The sequence below is a fragment of the Solanum verrucosum genome, unplaced genomic scaffold (genome assembly GCF_900185275.1).
Source record: "Solanum verrucosum unplaced genomic scaffold, falcon-dt-bn FXZP01000235.1, whole genome shotgun sequence".
NCBI lineage: Eukaryota > Viridiplantae > Streptophyta > Magnoliopsida > Solanales > Solanaceae > Solanum > Solanum verrucosum.
In genome coordinates, this window is record NW_026019948.1 from 3586498 (window position 1) to 3612947 (window position 26450).

Below are 26450 nucleotides of genomic sequence, written 5' to 3' on the forward strand. Positions count from 1 at the left end.
GGTTGGAAGTTAGAAGAAGGATGTAATTAATTTTCTTTTATTATTTTAAAAAAATACGTAATAATTTGAAAGGAGAGATAATTATAAATTATTTTTTGCTAGTTTTAAGGAGTAATGATTGGAATTTGGAAGTTAGAAGAGAGATGATATTAAATATCTTTTATTATTTTAAAAATAATTTAGAAAATGTATATATTACTTTTAGGCTAATATGTGCCAATTTTTTATTTGTTTATTAATTACTAATTAATATTGGGCTATATGTTGCCAATTGTATGTAACACTTGTCTATCTGTGTCAATTCCTCTAGATTTTAAATAAAAGTAGTAAAACTGTAAAAGTGGCACCTAGTGCAAATTCTCCACACTTCCCTTCTAGATTACTCTTTTTCAGTTTCATTCGTACAGAGACCCAACGTGAGAAAAAACCGCAAGACCCACACATCCCTATAAAGCATCGTCTTTTCAAATTCACCGCCCGGTTACTCTCATTTCTCTCAATTTCTCAATAACATGAAACACAGGTTCTGCAATTTCAATTCCCTATGATCAGAGAATGATCACATACCAGAGAAGAGGATGGATTTATGTGAATTTCTCGGGTTTGTGTTAGGGTTTGTTCTTTGCGTGAGTACATGTACTTACGGAGAATCATCGAAATGTTTGACGGTATATAAAGAAGGTGGTGCACCAGCCGTGTTTAAATCTCCGAAATGCCCTCGCTGGAAGCTGCCAGAATATGGTTCGGAACAATGGTCGAAATTACCGAATGCTAGGTGCCAAACTGCCTTACATCAAGGTCGCCGCAAGTCTCAAGAAGATCGAATTCTCTGTGCTCTCGATATTCACATCCCTTTCCCCAGTAAATTTTCTGTTTCAACTTTTACTTTTGGAATATTTTTTGTTTGCTAATATGCACATTACTTTATCTGTGAACCTATTATATGAATTGTTATTTTTTGGTAATTTAGCATGCTCCAAGACTTTTATTGTTTAATCAATCCAATTTTTAGTTTAATGGCATAAAAACTCATATTTTAAAATGTTACTACTTATTTCTGTCTTAGATTGTATCAATTGTTCCAGTTGAGTATTTAAAGCAAAATTATGAATGACAGAAAAATTGGTGAAATAAAGAAAAAGGTATTAGGGAAAGTTTGTGTTAATTATCAAGAAAACAAAGCCTCTTTTGTGTGTTTATCAAACTTCAAATGGAAATTGTGGGTTGGTTGCAGCTTGGCGGAGAAAAAATAGCATTTCCTTGTTATTAGATCTTTACTAGATTAAATATTAGGGGTAAACAAAATGGGGTTCTCAAAAGTGATCGTGTAGTTGAGTGCAAATTCTGATTCTAATCCCTGACCAGTGACTTCTCCTCATAGGTTTTTCTTTTTTCTTTTGATTTGGTTGTCTGAATTTTGCACTGCGCTGTTATTTATAGAATAGTAGTAGAAGATGTAAATTACTTAGCGTTCCTTCCACCTCAAATTGTATGTCCCTCATATGTGCAATCACATTGTCCATTTTCTTATGAGAAGATATTTTCACTCATAATACTCTTTAAAAGATACATAAGACCTACTTTTATGTTTTGTAATACAACCTTTATCTACTCTACTTTAAGAAAACTAAAGCACTTACATGTGCTTTAATAAAAAACAAACTAAAGCGCTTACAACCATAAGTTCTCCTAACAATGTGAAGTTTCATTACTTGGTATTAAGTCAAATTAAGACAATTTATGAAAAGTGGGGGCCCATTTCATATGGGAACATATGGAGCCATATGGTGTTTCTTTAGCTTTATAGAATGGAGTAGAAAAAAAATATTTAGAAAACTTGAGTGGATGCCTTGCAAATTTTGTAGAGTTGATCAGTTGATAAGGTTTGAAACCTTATAGAACAAAAAATGAACTCTACTTTGGTATAAACCAAAAAAGAGAAATGGACTTCCCATTTGATGAATTGAATAGTATCATAGATGTTTAGAACTATTTAATTTTCTAGATTAAGCATACTAGATACGTATGCTTTGGAGCTTAACCTAGGCAATGGCAGTTTAAAGTGTCAATAAATTGGTTCTAACTTCTAGGCCCTACCAGTAGTACTAGTTTCAAATAGCTCTAGTAGAATCTAACCTATTGTAAGACCCCACCTTACTCACGATGTTGTGTAGACATACTTTTAGAATAGGAATAGGAATCGAATTTTATGTAGTGTCTTACGTGGAGAAGGATTGTAATGTAGTGTTGATAAATAGGACTCAGTGTAATAATGTAGAATATACAATTCAATAATATTTTCCTAAGTCTTTATTACTCACATGGTATCAAAGCAACCATGAGAAAACATCGAGACAAAAAGATATTCGTTGTGCCTTCTTTTTCGGTGACTATTTAATGTCTGTTTTGTGTCACCTCTCTTTAGGTAAGTGTTGCGCAAAAATCAACGCTACCACAAGGTTTAGGGAACTCTGGTGAGCAAGCCCAAGAAAATGCTCCAATAGAAGCCTTTTTATGCGTCTCCACGTGCAACTCAAAAGTCTTTAGCCGACGTATTGAAGTAGATCCTTTTCCCTGGGAGTCTCCCAACCCTTCCAAAGCTATTCTTTGCATTTTCTGCTAATTTCGATTGTCGTAACCCTAATCCAATGCCCTTGCCAGTTTTCTAACAATCTTTGTGAACTTTTATTATACTTATAGGGACTCGATTGAAGTTTCTTTGCAATCTTTGAGAAGATTCCAGCTCCTGAACTACTTAAAGATTTTCTTTGACACTTTTCCTGACCAACATCAACCTCAAAGTCACTTTCTTTGTTTAGACCCTCCTTCAAGACAACCATGTCTTTTTGGCTCAAAAAACATGGGAATTGAAAGTTCGAGCCCTATGATCACTTCAGAACTATTAATGGAAAGTCCAAACTATTTAGCTAGCGCTTCCTCGGTTTAGTTGTCGTTTAAGAGTCAAGGTGTTATAGACCACTTAACAAAAAAGGGCTAGTTTGGTAGATGAAAAGGCAAAGGCTAGTGAGGTAGATTAGAAGGCCAAAATGTAGTAGGAGAAGATTGACATTCAATTATGTAGTCCTGTGGCAATCTATTGATTCCAAGTTGATGCCCTTGTTTCGCCCATTCTAGACATGTTATTCAATTTAGGGAAAGACTCGTGTTTTTATACACTAATGACGTATCTCATATTTATGATGTGATATCACGGATGACCAACTTAAAGAAACAAGAATCATGTGTCTAATTACTTACTTGAGACATGTACAAACAATCATGTTGGAATTTAAGAGGTTGATACCGGTCACTACAAATGCTGGAAAAAAACAAGAGCATAGACATACATTGTTTATAATTCTTCACTTGTTGGACTTTCTAGTGATGTTGATTCAGTGTGTGATTAGAGTTTGGCTAGTCTATGGTTCCTACAATTGATGAACTATTCTCTTGTTTACTTAGCCTTGCCGTGACTCCTAATCACACAATGGTCTCATCACCAACCATTGACTCATTTTTTCTTACATCTCAAACCATAAAAAATTGAATATCTTAGTTTATGGAAAATTGATAAGGATGAGGTCGTTTTGGAAGATCTTGACCTAAGTGTAGGTATTGTAAAAGTCTTGGACACACTCGTGGCGTATGCTATTCACTGCATGGTCGACCACTGAAGATTGCTTATATTGCTCAGTCTGACAATGTTGGTAATCAGGGGTTCATATTATCTGAAGAGGAATATAATGACTTCCTTGAGTATCATATCAAGTAAGCAGACATCTCCACAAGTAGCCTCACACAACCTGATACTTTTGTTGCTGTGTCTAGTACCCTTCGAAGTGGGTTATGGACTCATGTATTTTTATCATATTTTGGTAACAAATCACTTTTGTCAAATGTTTTTTATTCATAGTATCTTTTTTTTATGACAAGGGAAACCCGCAGTGCGCACCTTTGGGTGTGCACAGGGTAAAACCTCTAATCTTATGCAATAGCTCGCAAACCACATAGGAGAGGTAACTCGCACTAGGCAAGCCCGGTGCGATGAGCTCGACCCAGTAGGTAAACCCCTAGCTTTCGCTAGCAAGGGGTTTCAAACTTGAGACCTCCAACATGAAAGTCCCAAGCCACATATAGCAAACCCCTTGCTTATATTGCTCAGTCTGACGCCCCCAAGGCCAAGCTTGAGTGCCAAAAGGTGGAGGATTTGTGACTTAGGTCGCAGGTTCAAGCCCCACACCATGCAAAGCGAAGCCCGGTATTTAAGTGGAGAAGGGTAGAGGGGCGGGCCCATTATCCACCGAGTTTAGAAGGCTGTGATTGGTCCAAGGGTGGCGGGTCACAGACGGATTTCTCAGTTATCAAAAAAAAATATTGCTCAGTCTGACAATGTTGGTAATCAGGGGTTCTTAGTATCTTCATGTTGTTACTTTAGCCAATGGATCCAAGCACAACCTAAAAGAGTTGACAAGGTAATCTTTTATCATTTGTATTTCAAAACTCTCTATTCTTTATGTCCCTATGTCCCTAATTCTTCTTTTAATCTTGCATCTGTCAAACCCTAGAAATTGCACCATAATATTTATGATGATTCTATGTTATGCAAGACTGCAGTATAGGGCAAACTATTGACGCAGGGCTTGAATCACAAGGCCTCTACTATCGTATTTCTCCTAATTCCTCCATAATATGCCTCGTTAAAGATCCTCCTGACCTATTCACATACATTTGGATATCCAAGTTTATTCAAGTTGCAAAAGATGGTGCCTAGTTCGTCCGACCTATCTACATTAGATTGTTAGTTGCGTCAATTTGGAAACATACCCGCACTACCTTTCCATATAGTGCTGAGATGTTTTTTCATTAGTTCATTATGATATTTGGGTCCTAGTAGAGTTGGTTCAAACTTAGGATTTTGTTGTTTTGTTAGTTTCATTGATGATTATTCAAGATGTACTTGGATTTTCAAAGTGGAAGATCGTTCCGAATTTATTTTCTATGTTCAAGAGTTTTTGTGTTGAAATGCAAAACCAATTTGGAGTTTCTTCTTCACACTTTGTGTATGATAATGTCTTAGAATACTTATCCTCCAAGTTTTGGTAGTTTATGACTCACCAAGGAATTATTCATCAGACATCTTATCTGTATACCCCTCAATAGAAAGGGGTAGTAGAAAGGAAGAATAGACATCTCATTGAGCCTGATCACACTCTTCTCATTGAATTCTATGTTCCGCTACAATTTTGGGACGATGGAGTTCTCACGTCTTGCTATTTAATTAATCAGATGTCCTAATCTCTCATTCAAAATCAAATTCCTTAGTCCATATTGTTTTTCCTAAATCACCTTTATGCTCTCATTCTCCTTGTTTCTTTAGGAACATGTCTTGTTCATTGCTTAGCTTCGGGATAAGATCAATTAGCCCCATGTGCTCTCAAATGTTTCTTTCTTGGTTATTTTTGGGTTCAAAATGGTTATTGTTGTTACTTGCACATTCATCAGTACCTTAAGTCAGCCAATGTCAAATATTTTGAGTCTCGACCTTAATTTACATCTTCTTCCTATCATCATTATATTTTCGAGGTCTTACCTATTCAGACTTTTTGAGGAATCTACAGTTACTTTTACATTCCTAGTCATAATGCCATTTTTGACCTTATTATCGTCATCCTCATCCAACATCAGGACCAAATGATTCATGTCATGTGTCGGACCTTGCACCTACTGCAGACTTGTCTCCTCCTAGTCAATCGACTGCATTTCCGAAATGTTTAAGATCCACTCATAATACCAACCTCCATTATACCTTTTTAAGTTATCATTGTCTATCATCACCCAATTATGCGTTTATATCATCTTTGTCCTCTATTTTCATCCCTATGCCGCAAACATGTGAAGCACTTCCACATCCAAGATGGAGGCAGGCTATGATTGAACAGATGTTTGCTTCACATTTGGGAGTTTGGCATGAGTCTTTGTGAAGTTGATCATTTTGTGTTTTATTGCGTTCCGCATCAAATGTGTGTATTTATTAGGTGGTTTATGTTGATGATATTGTTATCACCGACAAATCAACATCTCTTTCAACATTCTTAGACTAAAGACCTCACTAGGCTGAAGTATTTTCTCCGAATTAAGGTTGCTCAGTCCAGATCAAGTAATATTATTTCACAAAGAAAGTATGCCTTAGACATTTTTGTAAAGGTATGTATGATGGGATGTAGACCCATTGATGCTCCTATGGATCGGAGTGCTAAACTCCTGCTAGGACAAGGGAACCACTCAGTGATCCCGGAAGATATAGACGGTTGGTTGGTAAGTTAAATTATCTCACTGTGACTAAACTTGATATTTCTTTTCCTATGAGTGTTGTGAGTCAGTTTATGGATTTTCCTTGTGATAGTCATTAAGATCTAGTGTTTGGATTCTCCGATATATAAAGTCAGCTCCAGGTAAAAGACTACTCTTCGAGGATCAAGGCGATAAGCAGATCATCGGATATACAAATGTTGATTGGGCACCTTTTGATAGACGTGTTCTATATTCGGATATTGTGTTTTAGTTGGAGGTAATTTGGTGTCCTGGAAGTGTAAGAAACATAGTGTGGTTTCTCGATCTAGTGTTGAAGTAGGATTTCGAGCTATGACATCAGGAAACTTTGAACTAGTTTGGAATAAACAGTTGCTCAGAGAACTAAAATTTGGGGAAATTAGTTAGATGGAACTTGTGTGTGAGTGTGATAACCAAGCGGTCCTTCCTATCGCATCAAATCTGGTATTTTATGAGAGGACTAAGCACAGTGATTGTCATTTTGTCAAAGAAAAGATATTCTCGGTAGTATTGTTACAAAATTTTTAAGTCAAGTGATTAACTTGCAAACATTTTCACCAAGTCTCCTATTGGTACTCTGGAATAAGTTTGTTACATATGACTTGCGTGCACTAGCTTGAGGGGGAGTGTTAGAATAGGAATAGGAATACGATTGTTTATTCTGTCCTACGTGGAGAAAGATCGTAATGCAGTGTCTATAAATAGGGTTCGGTATAATAATGTGGAATACATAATTTAGTAATAATTTCCTGAGTCTTTATTTCTCACACTATGTTCTTATTTCTCCTTATGGTTCACTATTTTCTCTAAAATTTTCTTATATTATGCAGGTAGTGATGGTATTACTGAGGTTACTGTTGGTGTTGTCGCAGTTTTTGATGGTCATAATGGTGATGAAGCAAGTGAAATGGCATCAAAGCTATTGCTACAGTATTTCACATTGCATACATTTTTTCTTCTTGATGCAACATTTTCAGCTCTTTCAAGGAAAATGATTGGGCTCTTGCCAAATGAAAGAGGACAGAGTACTCTTCGAGACCTGAACTGGGAGCTGGATGAGTTGAACGTTGGGAGGTGTCTTCTACATACCTACACTCTCTGCTTTTTCGTTGTCCTCTCGAAAGCAAACATATTTCTTTTTACTAAAATAGCTCTTATCAATTATGAGACATTGAAACGTGGAAAAGTTGTTTGTAAGGTGATATGTCGTTCAGTCCCTTTTTCATGGTAAACACATGAAAACCAACAAACATACTTTAAAGAATGCTGTGGACTGCCCCTCTTTTCCACTATTCTATAGAAAACTCACTAAACAAGTAAACAAAAACATAGAAAAAAGTAGGGCACCTTTGTTGATTATATCCAAGGCTTGACAAAGACGAGCAAAAGTTCCTGATTCCTTTTATGGAGTCTTTTACTGGCTGCTGCAGCATTGCTAGTTTAATTCTGCATACAGGAACATGGCAGTGAGAGTAGATGATCCTTCCTTAGATCCTCAATATTACTGTGTCAAAGGGGAATAATCTTACTTATTATATACAACAACATACCTAGTGTAATCCTCTGGGGAGGGTAGAGTGTACACAAACCTTACCCCTACCTTGAGAGGTAGAGTGGTTGTTTCTGTTAGACCCTTGGCTCAAGAAAAAAAAAAAAAACTCAAAGCAGGTCGAATAATCTTACTTTATTATATGTGTAATTTTAAGTCTAAACTTGAATGATATTTTAAGCTATAGTCTACTTTTTGATTTTATTTGCTATTATAGGGTTTCATTATCTGTATTTACTTATCCAATGGCATCTCATATTGTCCAAACTAATTTCATGATGTACTTATCCTAGGAAAACTGTAATTTTTTCTCTGTAGGCTCAAGCTGACTGTTTCATCAATCATTGATCGATCTTTTCACTTGGAAATATTGAGGGAAGCATTGCTAAGGGCAATTGATGATATTGACTCTGCATTTTCAAGGGTAATCTCTTAAGTTGTATCTTTTTTGTTAGGTTGATCGGAGTTAAATCTTTATTATTATTTGTCTTAATTTAAACTTGTCTGATTTTGAAGGATGCTTTTAGACACAATTTTGGTTCTGGCTCTACCGCCACAGTTATTCTTACGGCAGAAAATCAAATTTTAGTTGCCAATATTGGAGATTCAAAGGCATTTTTATGCTCTGAAGAATTTAAATCTCAAGAAGAGTCTAAAGGTTAGAAAAGTCCTTCTTTCAGGCTCTATGTCTAGTAATAATCTCTGTGCTCTATACTCATATGTTATATATAATGTCCTTAATTATAACAAAACTCATATTTTAGTGAGCAATGGAATGCCTCTAAACTTGGATTAAGGCCATTGTGGTGGGCTCTTTCAGTGTGTGGACTGTTAGCGGAGGTAGTTATCTTAATCCATTTTTGCTTGCAGCTAATTTATTGAGGTTGTATAGGCAAACAAGAGGCTTTGGAATTTTCGAACCTGTGAAGAACTTCCGAAGCTTCAAGTTGGCAGCTCCTGACCAGTGGCCTTTTCTGATTGCTAAGGAACTGACTAGAGACCACCATCCAGATAGGGATGATGAGAGGTCTCGAGTGGAGACGGCAGGAGGACATGTTTCTAAGTGGGGCGGCGTAGCTAGGGTTAATGGTCAATTGGCTGTTTCTAGAGCAATAGGTGATGTTTATTTTAAAAGGTAAGTTTCACACTTTGCAGGAAGATCTTTGTAAATATATTCCCACCATTGCTTCATCTGCAGATTTGTGTTGGACTTGGATGTGTGCATAAATTTTTGTGCATCTTAATTGGTGAAGTTGGATGCATGCTTTGATTGATCTGTGTATTTAACTGTTGAACTAGAAGACATGCATTGATTCATCCGCTTTATTTTTCCTGTACAGTGCTAGTAAACTAGGAAATTTCAAGAGACTTATTTTAACTTGACATATGACTAATCAATTTCTTCATGTTTTTATCAGTTATGGTGTTATATCTGCTCCTGAAGTCACTGATTGGCAACCTTTGACAGACAACGACTGCTATTTGGTGGCAGCATCTGATGGCGTTTTTGAAAAGCTTAGCTCACAGGATATTTGTGACATATTATGGAATTTACACGCTGATTTCGCTGTGCAATCAGAACTCGCTTATTCATGTTCATACTCCTTAGCTGACTGCATAGTGAATGCTGCTTTTGAAAAGGGTAGTATGGATAACATGGCAGCTGTTATCCTTCCAGTTAGATTGAATGATTCAATGCAGGCAGTAGCGAAGAAACCCCATGCAGGAATGAAAAAATTCAATTGCTTATCTTCAGGAGATAGTAATTATATTTCTCAACATTCAGGTAAATTTGAGTGCTCTTCATCTTCTTACTTGTGAGACCACAAATGACTATGAGAGGGAAACAAGTAATTCGGGAATCGGGAAGAGATTTGAACATGGAATAATTAAAACGGTTTGTATCAACATCTAAATTTGTTTAATTTTATCTTTATTTAAAAATTAATCAATATAAAATTTAATAAATGAAGAATTAAATCTCATATCCGAACAATTAGAAAAAATATTAATTTACATTATATTGTGAAAACTGCTTATGTGATGAAACACACTCCAAAAGCTAATGATGGTGGTAGTTGGCGACAGTGGGTCGGTGATGATAATTCATAATTGTGGTTAGTGGATTGGCAGTAGTAATTGTGTTATGGTAGCTGATGGCGGTTTTGGTGGTGGCCAAAGGTGACAACTGTGGGATGATGGCTGATGGAGATGATTTGCAATAGAGATGGTTCTGTTACCATTCTCAAAAAAAAACAATAGAGATGGTTGATATTGGTGGTTGTGCAGTGGATGTTGTTGTTAACAACTTGTTAGCGATGGTGGTGGTCGATGGTCGAGGTGGTGACTGGTGGCGAAGATGTTAGTTGTGGTGGTTGTGTAACAATATCTCCAAAGATGAGTTAATTAGGGTAAAATCAGTTTAATTCCCAATAAGGCAGTCTCACATATTTAAGAATTGGCAAATATTTTGGGATGCGAAGTGGAGAATCTGCCAATGACTTATCTTGGCATGCCATTGGAAAATAAGCACCAAGCAGTAGAGATACGCGATGGTATAATGGAGAAAACAGAGAAAAAGTTAGCTAGATGGAAAACCCAATATTTTTCTTTTCGGTGTACACTCACTTTGATTAAATCGTTGCTAGACTCTCTTCCCACATATGTGATTCACTTTTTTCTATTATCCTCCAAGATTGTCAAAAAACTGGACAAACTAAGGAGGACTTTTCTATGGGAAGCATGTAAAGAAGGAAGTGGCTACAAGTTGGTGAAGTGGGAAACATATTATTGAACAAGAAGAGGGGTGGTTTGGTAATCAGGAACTTAAGTATACAGAATAATTGTCTAATGATGAAATGGCTATGGAGATACAATGGTGAGGAACATTGTTATGGTCCCCTGATATGGATCTGGTTATGGGGCGATGTAGTGTGAAATCAAATGTTTTCTTCCTATGACCTATGGTGCTGGTTCGTTAAAAGAGAACCTGCGATCTCTTGAGTTTGAAGTACTCAAAAACTTGATTAATTTTCTGCTCCCTTTCCATTGAATTAAAATAACTTAAATACAACATTGGTGGATTAACCACCCACCTAATAACAAGGAAATAACTTCCTACTACAACTGAAATGAGAAAGTGGAGGAATAACCTCCTTACTGCTAATAACTACTACAATAAAACAACTGCTACAGGGAAAACACCTTTTACAGAGGATCTACAGAGAAAACTAAAAAACATAAATAATAGTTGATTTAATCAACTTAATTTTCCATGCATAAAACTATTGGTAGACTAAAAGGGTGCTAACATTACTCTCCCCTTCAAGCGCTAAGTGTGGAAAGTAATTCTTCTTCATTGTTAATGAAATCAATCCAGAACAATCTCTTGCACTGATGGCCCCGAGTGAATAGTTCGTCGCAATTGAAACAAAGTCCCTTAAGTCGTCTTTCATCCATTTCAGATCTGGTCAATTTCTTCACAAATCTAGTGGGTTGTTGAGGTGAGAAATCTGTTGTCTTTGATTTACAGACATCTAACAATTGCGAACCAAGGGGTTGTTCTTTGCGTTCATAAAGTCGGGAAATACTCATAGCCGTAGCCAAATCTGGAGGATTATGCAACTCTACCTCAATTGCTATATAATCAGCAAGATCACTAATGTAAAGTTCAATTTTTTGCGCTTGTGTAAGAGTACCAGCCTGTGAAACCAATTGCTCAAACTTTTCTTGGTAATCTACCACAGATCCAATTTGGCATAACTTGGCCAATTCTCCCAACTTTTGACTTCTAATTGGTGGTCCAAAACGAAGGTTGCATTGACGTTTGAACTCATCCTAAGTGCATTGAGGCATATCTTTCTCTAGTTGAAGAAACCAGTGTTGTGCAATTCCTTCCAAATGAAAAGAAGTGAGTCCAATTTTTTCTTCTTCTAGTATATGTTGGTGTCGAAAGAAATGCTCACACCTATTCAGCCATCCCAAGGGGTCTTCGTGGCCATGAAATCGTGGAAAATCCAACTTTGTATATTTAGGAATCATAGAATTCCCATCTGATTCTGATCCTGAGCCTGCAACCACTTCTTTACCTTTCCAACCTCGATTGTGACTGCCATTTTCAGTTGCTTCAACATCTGCCTTTGAATTTGCTAAATCCTTCGTTAGTGCATCCAAGCAAGCATTTATGGCTTCATGCCTTGCTAAATTGGTTGCACGCTCTTCTTGGAACAAAGTCAATAATTGTGCTAATTGTTGTTGGATTAGATCTCTCATAACTCCCGGCTCTGATACCAAGTTGTTATGGTCCCCTGATATGGATCTGGTTATGGGGCGATGTAGTGTGAAATCAAATGTTTTCTTCCTATGACCTATGGTGCTAGTTCGTTAAGAGAACCTGCGATCTCTTGAGTTTGAAGTACTCAAAAACTTGATTAACTTTTTGCTCCCTTTCCATTGAATTAAAATAACTTAAATACAACATTGGTGGATTAACCACCCACCTAATAACAAGGAAATAACTTCCTACTACAATTGAAATGAGAAAGTGGAGGAAAACAACTGCTACAGGGAAAACACCTTTTACAGAGGACCTACGGAGAAAACTAAAAAACATAAATAATAGTTGTTGATTTAATCAACTTTCTGATTAAATTTTCCATGCATAAAACTATTGGTAAACTAAAAGGGTGAACAAACATGCTCTATGGAAGGAGGTTATTAAGGCAAAATTTGGTGAAACAAATCCTTGGTGGACAAAGATAGTTACAGAACCTTAGGAGTTGGAGTTTGGAGAGCTATAAGGAATCTTTGGCCCTTGATGAAAGCAAATCTGAGACTAAAGGTTGGAGATGGTAATGAGATCCAATTCTGGAAAGAAGCTTGGATTGATCAAATCCCTCTCATGGATTTTTTTCCCAGATGTGTTCACTTAGTGCACAATCCTGAAGCAAAAGTGAATTGAGTGTTGGTCACCCCAGGGGTGGGATCTGTCTTTTAGGAGACTTATGAATGATTGGGAAGTGCACAGGGTGGCATCTCTTCTGGAAACTAACAACTTTTGAGGGCTTCCCAACTGACTGAGACAATTATCTGGGAGCATAGCAAGGATGGATGTTATACAGTTAACAGCGCATACAAAAAGGAGATGACTGACCAAGTTGGGAGATTTCAGTTCCCATGTAGTTATATCTGAAAAGTCTTTCTCCTACCAAGGTGAAATGTTTCACATGGCTGGTGGTATTGAGAGCTTGCCTTACACAAGAAGCGCTACAGAAGAAAAGAATGCAACTGGTGTCAAGGTGTTTTCTCTGTAACAAAACAGAGGAAACAAACAAGCATTTGTACCTACATTGCAACTTCACTACTCCACTGCAGACACTTCTTCTCAACCTCACAAATACTAGGTGGATCATGCCTGAACATACAACTGATTTTCTAAGCCGCTGGATCAGAATGGGAGAAGTAAAAGAGGATAGAGATGGTGGAAGCTTTGAAAACAGATCCAATTCCAATCAGAAAGTTAAATGGAAATGCATTGTATCTCTATAACTTGTATAAAGGATATAGATTAACTTGTAGACTTGTTAGGAACTTTGCAACTTTTTGGAGGTTGCCAGCATACCCTTAATGCTGGGGTATACAGTTTACCAATTATTATTTTTAAAACAACAACATATCTCCAAAGAATATCTTTTATTTGACAAAGTGACATTCAGCCTCAGTGTGCTTAGTCCTCTCATGGAATACTAGATTTGATGCAATATGAAGGGAAACTTGATTATCACATACAAGTTCCATCTGACTAACTTTTCCAAATTTTAATTCTCTGAGCAATTGGTTGATCCAAATTAGCTCACTTGTTCCCATAGCCATTGCTCGATATTCTACTTCTGCACTAGATCAAGCAACAACACTCTGTTTTTTGTGTTTCCAAGATACCAAATTACCACTTACTGAAGCATAGTATGCAGCGTGGTGATTTATTACTGAATAAACAATGTTTGCCAAAAATATGATCTGAAGTGCCCGAGTCCACAACCAACGGTCCAAGAGTACTAGATTGTGAAACACAAGCAAAAGAATTACCAACAAATAAAGTATCATTCTGAGCAACAGAGGCTACTTATGGAAATGTTTGCTTACTTGCTCTATAATAAAGGAACTCATTATATTCCCCTTTAGATAAAGAAAACCCTTGATTACTTGTAGTGTCAGTTTGAGCAACGTGTGCATTTTTGGGTGGTTGACCATGCAGAGAACAAGATACTTTAAGAGTGTGGCCAAGTCTACAACAATAACTGCACTTGGGTCAAGAGTTTCCATTGTCTGATATGCGAGAACTTAGGAATCTACTACTTGTGATGAGATCATTATGTGATTGGGTGCTGCAACAAGATGAAGTAATTGAGAGAATACTTCATCAACTATAGAACAGTTGGATAGGCCAAAATCTGGTCATGTACTGAATCAAGGTTATTAGAAAGTCCAACAAGTGTAAGAGAACTAGAAACATCTTTTGTCGTTGTTTTTGTTGTTTTATCAACACTTGCAGTAACTGGCATCAGCTTATCGTTTTTCTTCACGACTGCCTGTGCTTGTCCCAAGTAAGTAGAGTATCCAATTCCTAATTTTTTAAGTTTGTCATTCAAGATATCACATCATAAAACTAGATTTGTTATGACTGTATAAAGTGTGAACCTTTTTCCAAATTGAATAATATGTCTGGAATGGATGAAAAAGGTGAACTATTTGGAATTGATAGATCTCCACAAGAGACTACATAGTTGAGTGTCAACCTTCTTCAACTGTACATGGGCCTTTTCATCAACTTCACTAGCCTTTGTGATTACCTTGACCTTTGCACCTCAACTTAACAGAAGATTGTAAGCAATAGCTTCAGGCGAGCCTCAGTACAGGATTTCCAGAAAAATGAGATGTTGGAATTGGTGAAAACTGGTGGAAAAGCTGCTGGTGGCATTGGAGGTGGTTAGAATCGAGATGGGTCAGGTCAGATTCTCACAGTGAACATAGCAGGAAAATTATAGTCGCAACACTGTTGGAACTCACCGAAAAACTCATCAGGGAAAGTATAAGTGGTTGGAATTGTAAAAAATGGTATGGATGGGTACGGAACCACAAGACGGTCCCCACGGACTAAAGAACGAAGTCTGAAAGTTGCCGGAAAGTGACTCATGCGCCGGGCCATGATATGAGAAAATTGGAAGATGAATCTTTTCCCCAGAATCGGAACAACTTGTTCTTCCTGACCAGATTCAATGCCGAAAAATGGCTTGTCCCTACCTTAAAGTGTTCATATTTCCTGAGGAGCTGCTCCAACATCGCACTACAACAAAAAAAAAAATGCTCTCCAGAAGATAGTCCCTCTGTTTGGTGCATGAAAGTGTGTGAGAATTAGTATTCCAGTGGGGCTGCCTGAGCTTTTGTTGCCGGAGCCTGAGTAACCCAATGATAGTGTTGGTTTTCACACAACACTTACCAAAAGAGGAATGCTGCAAATAAGATCTGAACAGTCACTGGGAAGGATGCATGACGACTAAATTAATATATTATTATGCACACTGATTATCTAACAACAGTGATTGTACAATGAAGGTTAACGGTGGTGGTAATAGATAGATTAGTAATAAAAATTCCCATTCACAAAAATCATTTATTGAACGCTTCAATTATTTTAAATCTATGTACAAAATCTGAATAGATTAGACTAAAAATTCACTTAATGAACTGAGATTTGGATGATTCAAATTCAGAACTCCATAAGTGAAACAAATGAAACCTAAGAGTGTGTGAAACAATGGATAACATGTAAAAGAGAGTCCTAATGTGGCACTATGTTTTAAAAGGGGGACGCATGCATTGGACTATATTTTCAAAATTTAATCATGCAGTTGATAATTTCCTGATTTTTGAGCTTCTTGTTCCTGCATATTCATTATGTCAGTTTCTCAAGGATCATACTCGTTTTATTTCCCTTTTTTTAATAGAGAAACCCCACCATTGATTTAGCTTTGAGTGTTAACTTCATCTTTTGGAGTAAAGATGAAATTACTTCTCAAAACATTGTTTTTTGGTTTTCTTCCTCTAAATTTGTAGGTTGAGCTGCAAAATTTAGTTAACTGAATTGAGTTAGTTTCATTTTGTATTTGGTGAATCATCCATTATTGTATTCTTGACTTGATCGTAAATTTCCTTGGTGCACAGTTCTTAAAAGACAATAATATTGTAGATCTCTAATAAAATAAAATAATAATAATAATATATTATTGTAAATCTCTATTTTTTATGCGTTTATTTCAAGGTAGCCTTTTACTCAAGATTATGATCCTTCATAGCTTTATTTCATAGTGTGATTGTCTTGGACTTGGCTTCAAGGTAGCCTTTTACTCAAGACTATGATCCTTCATATCTTTATTTCGTAGTGTGATTGTCTTGGACTTGGCTCATCTTATTTAGAACTATTGCAGTGTTTAGCGAGGAGGAGGATGATCATCAACTTGATTCCAATTTTGGCAGATTATTGGTAAGACTGCTAGCAGCTGGGTTGATGTTTCCTATTTGCTACTGGGTCCTCTTGATTTTGGGGCTGGGAGCTGAGGATACTTTTTTGTAATTTGATGCATTTACTTCTCCTATTTGATGTAGTATTACAAATTGCTTGTCGGGTGGCTGGCTGGGCATTTCGCGACAGTCTGCTAGTTCAGCTATCAATAGTCCAACTTAATGGTGTGCCTGAGAGGTATAGTGCAGTATCTTCATCAATGGGGTGAAAGACCAGGGGAAGGAATGGATTGGAGGGATCTTCTGCAAACATAGGGGCATTCTTTCATTTCAAGTTAACTATAGTGAATTAAACAAATCCATGGATCAAAAAAAATTTGTTAGACAGCTCATACGTACGCATGCACTCATCTACAGTGCTGCATGATCTGTCCTGCTAGTGCTATCATCCCTGTTAATGCATTGAAGAAAGAAGATTTTGCTACTAAACCCTTTGGGGTGGCCCAGTGGTTTGAGCTTGGGACTTCCATGTTGGAGGTCTCAAGTTCAAAACCCCTTGCCAGCGAAAGCAAGGGGTTTACCTTCTGGGTCGAGCTCGTCGCACCAGGCTTGCCTAGTGCGGGTTACCTCTCCTATGTGGTTTGCGAGCTATTGCATAAGAGCAGGGGTTTTACCCCGTGCGCACCCAAAGGGTAGCGGCTGCGGGTTTCCCTTGTCATCAAAAAAAATAAAAAAAATTTGCTACTAATATTACCTAAATAGATGTTGCATAGTGTTGCTTCAATTTGAGTAATTATTGGCCGATTAGCATTATGATCCACAATTCAACCCATCTTAACCCAACTCATTTTGATCCAAACTGGCTTTGGGTGGGTTGGGTTATGACCCATTTATTGACATAATATGTTTTGACCTGTCCTAATATGACATGACTCACCCATTTGACATTCGTAGACAGAAATATCAGTTGGATTCGCTGGTGGAGGGTCTGATCGAGGTTGTCTAGAGTAGGAGAAGAGCTAGAGTAAGAAATTTTGGAGTTGAAATGGGAAAAATCGTGGATATGGTGTTTTGATATTGTGAATTGGTGAGAAGCAAGGGGATGTCTAGAAAAAGGTTACATCAGCTGAGACAAAGTACTTATGTGTAATAGGATCATATCATTTGTAACATTTTTCGAGACGGGAGTACCTCAAGAAGATACACTTGACAGACTTCACCTACAGCATGCCATTTTTGGGGGTGAGATCTTGGATGAAGCTGGTACACTCAAACACTCGTGGAGAAAGAGGAAACTGAGGTTGTTTTGAACGAAGTATATAATAGGGACTCTTGTTCTGCAAAACAGCGGAAGGCATGTGATTGATTAGGTAACAATTGTCAGAATAAGATCAATCCAAAAACGAAGTTGAATATGAGTACGAATTAGCAATGTACTAGTTGTCTGGGTGAAATGCCGATATTTATATTCAACAACTCCATTTTGTTTCACTTGATGACATATGCAGAATACCTTGTGAAGACAAAAGAAGAGATAGGTGCAGAAAATTACTCTCTTGATTAAATTTCCTAATTGGAACACCAAATTGATTATGAGTTTAAACACAAAAGGCTTATAACTGTTGCTTTACAATTTGGAACCCTACTAGTTGGAAGTTGCCTGTAGACGAGGATGATAACTGTGGCTTTACAATTTGGTACTGAGATATTCCTCATTATCCTCCCCAGTCAGGGTATGAAGGCAGGGTTCCAACTCCATTGGTCTGAACCACCATTCTTTTGTGGGAAAAAGGAGAAGAAAAATTGTTTTACTTTTGTGTGGGAATAAGAAAAAGAAAAAGTTCACTTTTTTTTTTGTTGGAGAAGTGAATAACTTTGTTATTAATTAGAATAGAAAAAGTAAAAGAACTTTAAGACAAGAGAGAGGAAACTATTTTTAGGAGTAGGGATTCAGATCCTTGGCGCTCGCACCATAATAAAATGGACCCTGGGCATATTGCAGAGCATATGAAGCAATAGATGGCTGGGGGAAATTCATAAGGGGGCACTTGGGACTTGGGAGTAGTGGGGGAATTCTAATTCTTTGGGACAAAAGAGTCTGGAAAGGGAAAATCGGTGGAGAGTGGGAGTCAATGAAGACATAGTAGGCATCTCAGTGCAGTGTATGCAGATTGTAACGGAGAGACCAGAAGAGTGCTATGAGAAGAATTGGAAGTTACTAGAAACAGATTCAATGGGCCATGGGTAGTCTCTAGTGACTTCCAGGTACCCATCAGAGAGAACAAATTGCTATAGGCTTAGTCGTGCTATGACATAATTTTCTTCTTGTATTGAGGAACTAGAATTGGTTGATCCTCCTTTATTTGGAGGATCATACACTTGGAGAAGAGGGGAGGACCATAGAAGTGCATCAAGGATTGACAGATTTCTCCACTGTGCACAATGGGGGAAAGTTTTGGTCACATCAAACAAAATATTTTACCTAAAATAACTTCACATCATGACCCTATTGAAATGACATGGGGAGATTGGGATTGGAACAAGTCTTACTTTAAATTTGAGACATAGTGGCTGGAAGTGGAGGGCTTTAAAGATAAGGCAAGTGAATCGTGGAAGTCTTTCTCGGTGAATGCTTGAGCAGGATATGTAGTAGCTGAGAAGTTGAAAATGTGAAAAGAAAAATTGGAGTGGAGCAAGGACCATAGGGGGAGCCGAAAGCATGGGAAGGAGGACATTCTTAATCAGATAGCAAATTGGGAAAGAGTTTAGGAACAACGGGTAGAAATTAGAATAAGTATAGGAACAAGAATAGAATATACAATCCCACTTAGGGTAGGCATAGGAATAAGAATAATATATAGAATCTTACTTGGAAAAATATTGTAATGTTGTGTCCTAGTTAGAAAAGGAGTAATGTAGTGTCTATAAATAGGATTTCAATGTAAAAATATAGATACACAATTCAATAATATTTTTTCTCCTATATTTCTCACATGGTATCATAGTTTCTACGATCTTGGTAAAGAATCAAAGAGCTTGCGTTGTCGGCGGGCGGCTATGACCCATATATGCCTCCCGTACGATCAATGGTTATGTTCACAAAAGTAGGGACAATGATATATGCATGAACCCCATATTCAGGGGAAGAAAACTTAGCTAGATATGTCATCGTGTGTCAATTTTCGGCGACTTTCTGTGACTGTTTTGTTTCAACCCCAAATCCGCCAATGTTTGTGTGGCACCGTGCCATTTTTTTGATGTCTAATTTCTCATATCTAATTTGTGTAGCCCCGTGTCATGCTTTTGGTGACAAGTCTCTTATATCTAATTTGTGTAGCACCATGCCATCTTTTCGGTGACTACTTTCTTATATTCTATTTGCATAGCACCATATCATCTTTTTGGTGACTACTTTCTCATAACTTTAGCACCGTGTCATCTTTTCGGTTACTATTTTCTCATATTCGTAGCATCGTGCATCTTTTCGATGACTACTTTCTCATATCTGATTTATGTAGCACCGTATATTTTTTGGTGATTACTTTTTCATATTTGATTTGCGTAACATATTTAAATATTATCGTATCTACACTATCCAATTATACCATAATAAAACTCATCCTCAAGCTGGAGCGTATAAGTCATGTGCTCCAAGTTTGCCACAAATATAGTCAATTTTTTATCCTCGAAGTGATTTGTGAAAATATTCGCCAGTTGATCTTTTTGAGTTGACAAAACTCATGGCGATGTATCCAAACTCAGTCTTCTCTTGAATAAAGTGACAATATATCTCAATGTGTTTCATTCTTTCATGAAACGCGGCATTGGAAGTGATATGTAGTGTAGCTTGGTTATCACAAATCAATGTCATCCGTTCAACTCCTCCCAACTTCAATTCTTGGAGAAGTTGTCCCAACCATATAAGCTCACACGTAGCTAGTGCCATAGCTCGATACTCTGCCTCTGCGCTCGATCCAATCATGACAACTTGCTCTTTTACTTTTCCATGATTTTATATTGCCTTCAATTAGAACACAATAACTTGAAGTGGACCGCCTGTTAGAAGAAGATCCTGCCCAATTTGCATCAGAATATCCAACAACGTGGTGTGTCCCTTATTGTTATACTATAAACTTTGTCTTGGAGAGATTTTGATTTATCACAGGATGCGAATCACTCCATTCCAGTGACTATCACAAGGTGATTGCAAAAATTGGCTATCTACAATAACAATAAATGAGATGTTTGGTCACGTGATCGTAAGATAGTTGAGTTCGCCAACAAATCTCTGACATCTGCTAGGATTTCTTAGAGGCTCCCCTTGTCCTGGAATAAGCTTAGTATTTGGATTTATGGGATTGTCCACATGTTTGCAATCCAACATACCAACGTCTTCCAAAATGTACAAAGACATATTTTCTTTGTGTAATGGCATTGCCATGACCATACTATTCCACTTCAATGCCTAAAAAGTATTTCAGCTTTCCCAAATCCTTAGAGGTGTTGTTTGAGTTGCATAATACCTTCATGATCATTTCTTGTGACAACAATATCATCAACATAAATAATTAAAAAGATATGTTTGCCATGAGATGAATGCCTATAGAATATGGAGTGATCAACTTCTGTTTGGATCATTCCAAACTGTTGGACAACAACTTGAAAACGACCAAACCATGCTTTAGGAGACTGCTTGAGACCATAGAGAATCCATGAAGTTTAGAAGCTAGTCTAGACTCCCCCTAAGCAACAAACCTTGGTGGTTGCTCCATATATATCTTTCCAACAAGTTCTCCAGGTAGGAATGCATTTTTGATGTCCAGCTGAAAAAGGGGTCAATGATACATTGCTTCCATAGAGATGAGAAGACAGATAGAAGCCATTTTAGCAACTGGTGAGAAATTATTCTCCATTATCGATGCCGTAAATCTGAGTGTATCCCTTAGCTGCCAGTCTCGCTTTGAGACGATCAATAGCTCCATCCGAACCTACCTTAACTGTGAATGCCCAACGACAGTCAACTGTGATTTTTCCTTGAGGTAAAGGAACAAGCTCCCAAGTACCATTATCATGCTAAACAGTCATCTCCGCAATCATAACCTGACGCCAATTTGGATGAACCACTTTGGAACTTTGATTGTTGATAAGCTAGTAATGAAGGCATGATATGAAGGTGACAAACGATGATAACTTAAATAAGCATAAATGGTAGTTTGATTGGAAATAGTTATGGTACCTTTGCGAAGAGCAATGAGAAGATCATCTGATAAGTGCTGGCAGAAGACATTGGTGGAGCATGATGGTGTTGTGTACCTGTATCAAGGTTAGAAGTACTAACTGGTATTAGCAAGCTTAGAAGGAGGTTGAGGTTGTCGGGAATAGACCTTAAGAGTTGGAGGTGGAGCAGGGATTGGAATAGTTGGAACCGGAAGGATGGATATGACATTTCGATTTCCCGTATTAGGAGAAAGATACAGATAAGTCTCAGAAAGAGTAGCATTTGTAGAGATCAAATACTTATTGGTAGAGGGATCAAAGCATTTGTAACCTTTTTGTAGACGAGAATACCCGAGAAAGATAGATTTAAAAGCCTTGTGCTGAAGTTTATCTTTTTCGAGGGTAAGGTTATGAACAAAACAAGTGCAACCAAACACACGTGGAGGAAAGGGAAGCAAATTTTGGTCCGGATAGAAGACTGAGTGAGGACTGTGGTAGTGCAAAACTGATGAAGACATGCGATTGATTAAATAACAAACAGTAATAACGGCATCACCCCAAAAATATAAAGGGACATGATTGTGAATGAGCAATATTCGAGCAGTTTCAATCAAATATTTGTTCTTTCGCGCAAATACTCCATTTTGTTTGAGGAGTATGCACACAAGAAGACGAGTGCAATACGCCTTGGGATGACAAAAAAAAAAGTAGAGAAGTATTTTCGGGCATAATCACTGATTAACTTCTTAATGAAAATATCAAATTGATTGCGAATTTCAGCATAAAATTTCTGAAAGATAGAGGATAGCTCTGATATATTTTTCAGTAAAAATAACCACGTGCACCGAGAATAGTCATCAATAAAAGTAACAAAATAATGAAGGCCTAAGGAAGAACCGACACGACTTGGACATCATATATCCGAATGAACGATTTCAAACACAGAGGTGGCCCTATTATTGACGCACTTTGGGAAATAGGCACGAGTGTGCTGCCCAAGCTGGCACGACTCACATTCTAACAAAGATAAACTGGGGACCATCTTTTGCAATTTCAAGAGACTTGGATGACCCATTGACTTTGGAACAATTTAGAAGAAACAACGGAAATGAAAAAACATGTGGTGTTGGGATAGAGAGCAGGTACAATCCTTGTGACTCATGTCTTTCTCAATCACCTATCCCGTACTTCAATCATGCACAAGAATAGAACCATCAAGGAAGGTTACAACGCATTTCAGGGTTTTTGCTAATGAAATAAGATTATATGGACAGTCAGGTGCAACAAGGATTGATTTTAAAAGGTATGGAAGGCAGAGGATGAGCTATACCTATCCCTTTTACAATAGTCTTTGATCTATTAGCCAAAGTAACAGTAGAGATGTAGAAGGGATAGTAGGAGTAGAGAGAGAGTGTTTTTGTTACCAGAAATATGGTCAGAGGCACCAAAATTAGGAATCCATTGTTCTTGAGATGGAGACTATGACATAAGCAAATGAGTTACCAGGTTGTATTTTGCAAGCAGTTGATTATTGTTGCCTTGATGTTTGGTACTGAAGGTAGTTATTATAGTCTGCTCCGATTAAAGTGGTAGATTGAAATGATTCATATATGACATCAAGTGTAGGTAGAATACTATCTCCATTATGAGCCACTTTATTTGTCACAAAAAGTACTATAGAAAGAGAGAGATAAAACTCGGCAGTTCTCTAATATGGTTGATTTAGCAACCAATTGATTGATCCCTCCTCTTCTTCTTTTTTCAGTTTATGTTGCTAAAAACAGTAGCTCTGAAACCATGAGAAATTAGAAGAAGAAGAGATATTGGAAATTGAATTGATTGATTATTCCCTCAAGTTGATGGGATTAAATAGTTGTTACAAATAATGTAAATAAGCAAAGAAACTAATAAAATAATACTCAATCTCCTAACTGCCTGCCTAATGAAAGGGATTAAGGAATATTTTCATATCTACACTATCTAATCATACCATATTTAAATATTCTCATGTCTACACTATCCAATAATACCATAATTAACAGTATTGTACTATACTATTTTGATTAATACATTGTTTGGATAAACCGTATTGTTTTTTGGTCGTTTTATAGTGCCACGTACCAGTAATCTGAAGAATAAAGTACAATAGACAAAGAAAAAATAGGGCACAGGTAGAGTTATTTTTATTTTAAAAAAGTTAGGGTAAAATAAAATTATTAGATGAAAATTAAAGGCAAGATGTGAAAGAAAAAGAAGGTAACGACGCAACTCGTAACATAAAATGTCACGTTTCATTGTTACGTAATAACTTACTAACAATATGATACAATAAAATAAAAGTAACATCAAAATAAACTTTGTATTTAAAGTAACAATATGATACAATACAATATGTAACAACCTTCTAAACAAGTGAACTCACAAAATCTATCCTTGTTGACTTCTCCTACAGATCGAAGGTTGTCTGGTGGAGAGTGCTCTGCATGTCTCCCCAAAGATACAAAACAAACAATCTGAGGATTAAGTAGTGTCAGAAATGAGATAGGGATCTTTTTTAATATGTAGGTTGGTGTTTGGGCAATTTATGTGCACCTTGACTATTCCACTGGGCACTTGCTACCTCCCCAATACAGGTACCGATAACTTTGCCCATCAATGCTGAGGCAAATGAAAAGAGAATCACCTAGTTTTTTTCAATGATACATGGATATTATAGTTAGATGGAAAGAACGTGAAGCCCGCGACAAGATGAGAAACTATATGTTCCAAACCAATTCCTCTATTGAAAAAACTAGATGTCCAAAGATCTTGATTGCTCTGTGTTATCCAAAAAAAAACACAACTCTCATAAAAAGTTCCTTTATCATTGTCATTACGAGAAGTTTCTGTTGTGTTTTTCTCTCTATCTTGGTTATGATCTTCTTTCAAAATGAAGACTGATATCTTTGTCTGTTCATTTGAACATCGACCATTCTTGAGCTCATTACTTGGGATAAGTAATTAGTCTTTAGTTTCTTTACCTACAAAGTGAATGAAATGATTACCTCTACAGTCCCTGCTATCTGCATTCAGTCTATTTGACTGTATCAGCACTGTATTTAAATGTGATATCTCCATTAACTGTGGGCATCAATATTTGTTGAGAAGTTGATGAAATTTATGGACTGTTATGCCGAGTCATCTGCAAGCATTTCTGCTCTCACCTACATGAATGCTAATGGTTACAAGAATTCTTCCACTTGTCTCAGGTTGAAGGAAACCACGGCAACTTTGGATGTTTCTATCTATCCGAGAACCTTGATGTTAATGATGAGTATACCTTCTGGGTTCAGAAGGACATCGATGAATATGAACATGAGCTTCTCCATGCTTTACCTGATAGCATTGGTCAAGGTAAACAGTGAAACTTGTGTGCTTTGGTGATGTGATTGTTCATTCTTTGTTATCTGTACTAATTGTCTGCTTATTCTCTTGATATTTGTTCATTACTAAGCTCCACTGCTGTAATTTCGCTGTTGACTTCTCTGAAATGGCTAGACCACATTTGAAGTCCATTATCAGCGAAGCTGCTATGAAACATAAGAACTAATTTCCACTTGCCTTGTTAATTGTAGGTGGAGCTTTGGATCTATATAATGATCAGCACATGTGCATGCACTTTGGGATGAACTTTAGTGATAATAATGATCAGTGCATTAATCCTGAAGGCTTTGCAAGGTTCCTTGGGTTGCTTGAATCTATTCCATTCAATGATAGCAGTACAAATGATCATGCCAGAGCAGATTCTAGGTACTTTTCGACGAATTGTTTGGTTCGTAAATGTTGCATCCACTATGTAATAATCCTTGTAAAATGATCTGCAGCATATATTAGTCTCTGTATGAATTGCACTGCTAACACTGATATACTATGACGTTTTCTCCTTATGACACAGTGGTCCATGGACTTACTAGCATATTCTATCTGAATGGATTCTACTATTGTTTTTCTTGATCAGCAATCTGCTCATGTAACACCATCTAATCATATGATGCGTGATTTAACAGATAATTTTATTTGGATTGATTGGAAATGTTTACCTCTCACTTGTTAAAACTGTGGTCATGAGTTCTATGTTATTATACTTCTGTTTCCACTTCTCTGATATATGGCTTATTTTTCATCTGCTTTGTCTTTATGCTTGATCAGTATGGCTTTTTGATCAGTGCATGTCTTCATCCTATTATTTGTTCCAAAGCTTCTGTGCAGATTCTAAATTATCTGTATCTTTTGCTTTCCTTATGATATATACTTGATCTATACTTTCTTTTTATGTTGAATCAATTTTATATAACAAGGTACATTCTAAAGAAGAAATATGATCGTGGATCTTATGGTGAAGTTTGGCTAGCTTTTTATTGGAATTGTTCTCATGTCATCAAGTCTCCAAAAGGAAGCAATTTTTCAGCCAATACTATGAATGAAGGGGCTAATAATGAAACAAGGAAGAACCCATCATCTGCTGATGTCTGTGATGATGGCCCTTCCAAAGGCAGCATGTTCATTTTGAAGCGTATCATGGTATTTTTTATATCCTGGAATTGGATCTTCAGAATATTTCTTAGATTTGGTTTGATCATGCTGGTTAATCTTTTATCCTTACCTCATGACGGTTGATGGCATTCAAAAATTTAAAACCAGTGGTCTTCATGTCGATTAGGTACATTTGCATTTGAATTTTCTTTTGTCATATTCCCCTTCCCACCTTTGACGCTCCAGGTAAATGACCTTCACAAGCTCTTTTCCCACTTTTCTCAAGCAGTGATGCTTTATGGATGACTCAAGCATTGATAATCTT

The 26450-nt window shown here is 37.0% G+C and overlaps 1 protein-coding gene across 2 annotated transcripts in view; it reads left to right on the plus strand.

The window, feature by feature from the left end:
• Positions 1 to 481: 481 nt before the first annotated feature.
• The window catches only part of LOC125813573 (uncharacterized), a 44458-nt gene continuing 18489 nt past the window's right edge, over positions 482 to 26450 (plus strand). Inside the window, exons 1-10 of one of the 2 annotated variants that reach the window (XM_049493048.1) lie at positions 482 to 861; positions 7161 to 7404; positions 8198 to 8303; positions 8396 to 8537; positions 8750 to 9014; positions 9298 to 9665; positions 16363 to 16418; positions 24862 to 25006; positions 25228 to 25402; positions 25951 to 26173. In XM_049493048.1, coding sequence (XP_049349005.1) covers positions 579 to 861; positions 7161 to 7404; positions 8198 to 8303; positions 8396 to 8537; positions 8750 to 9014; positions 9298 to 9665; positions 16363 to 16418; positions 24862 to 25006; positions 25228 to 25402; positions 25951 to 26173 — 2007 coding nt within the window. In that variant the 5' untranslated portion in view covers positions 482 to 578. Of the gene's footprint in view, positions 862 to 7160; positions 7405 to 8197; positions 8304 to 8395; positions 8538 to 8749; positions 9015 to 9297; positions 9666 to 16362; positions 16419 to 24861; positions 25007 to 25227; positions 25403 to 25950; positions 26174 to 26450 lie in introns of those variants that run through there. The other variant, XM_049493049.1, reaches the window with a different exon arrangement.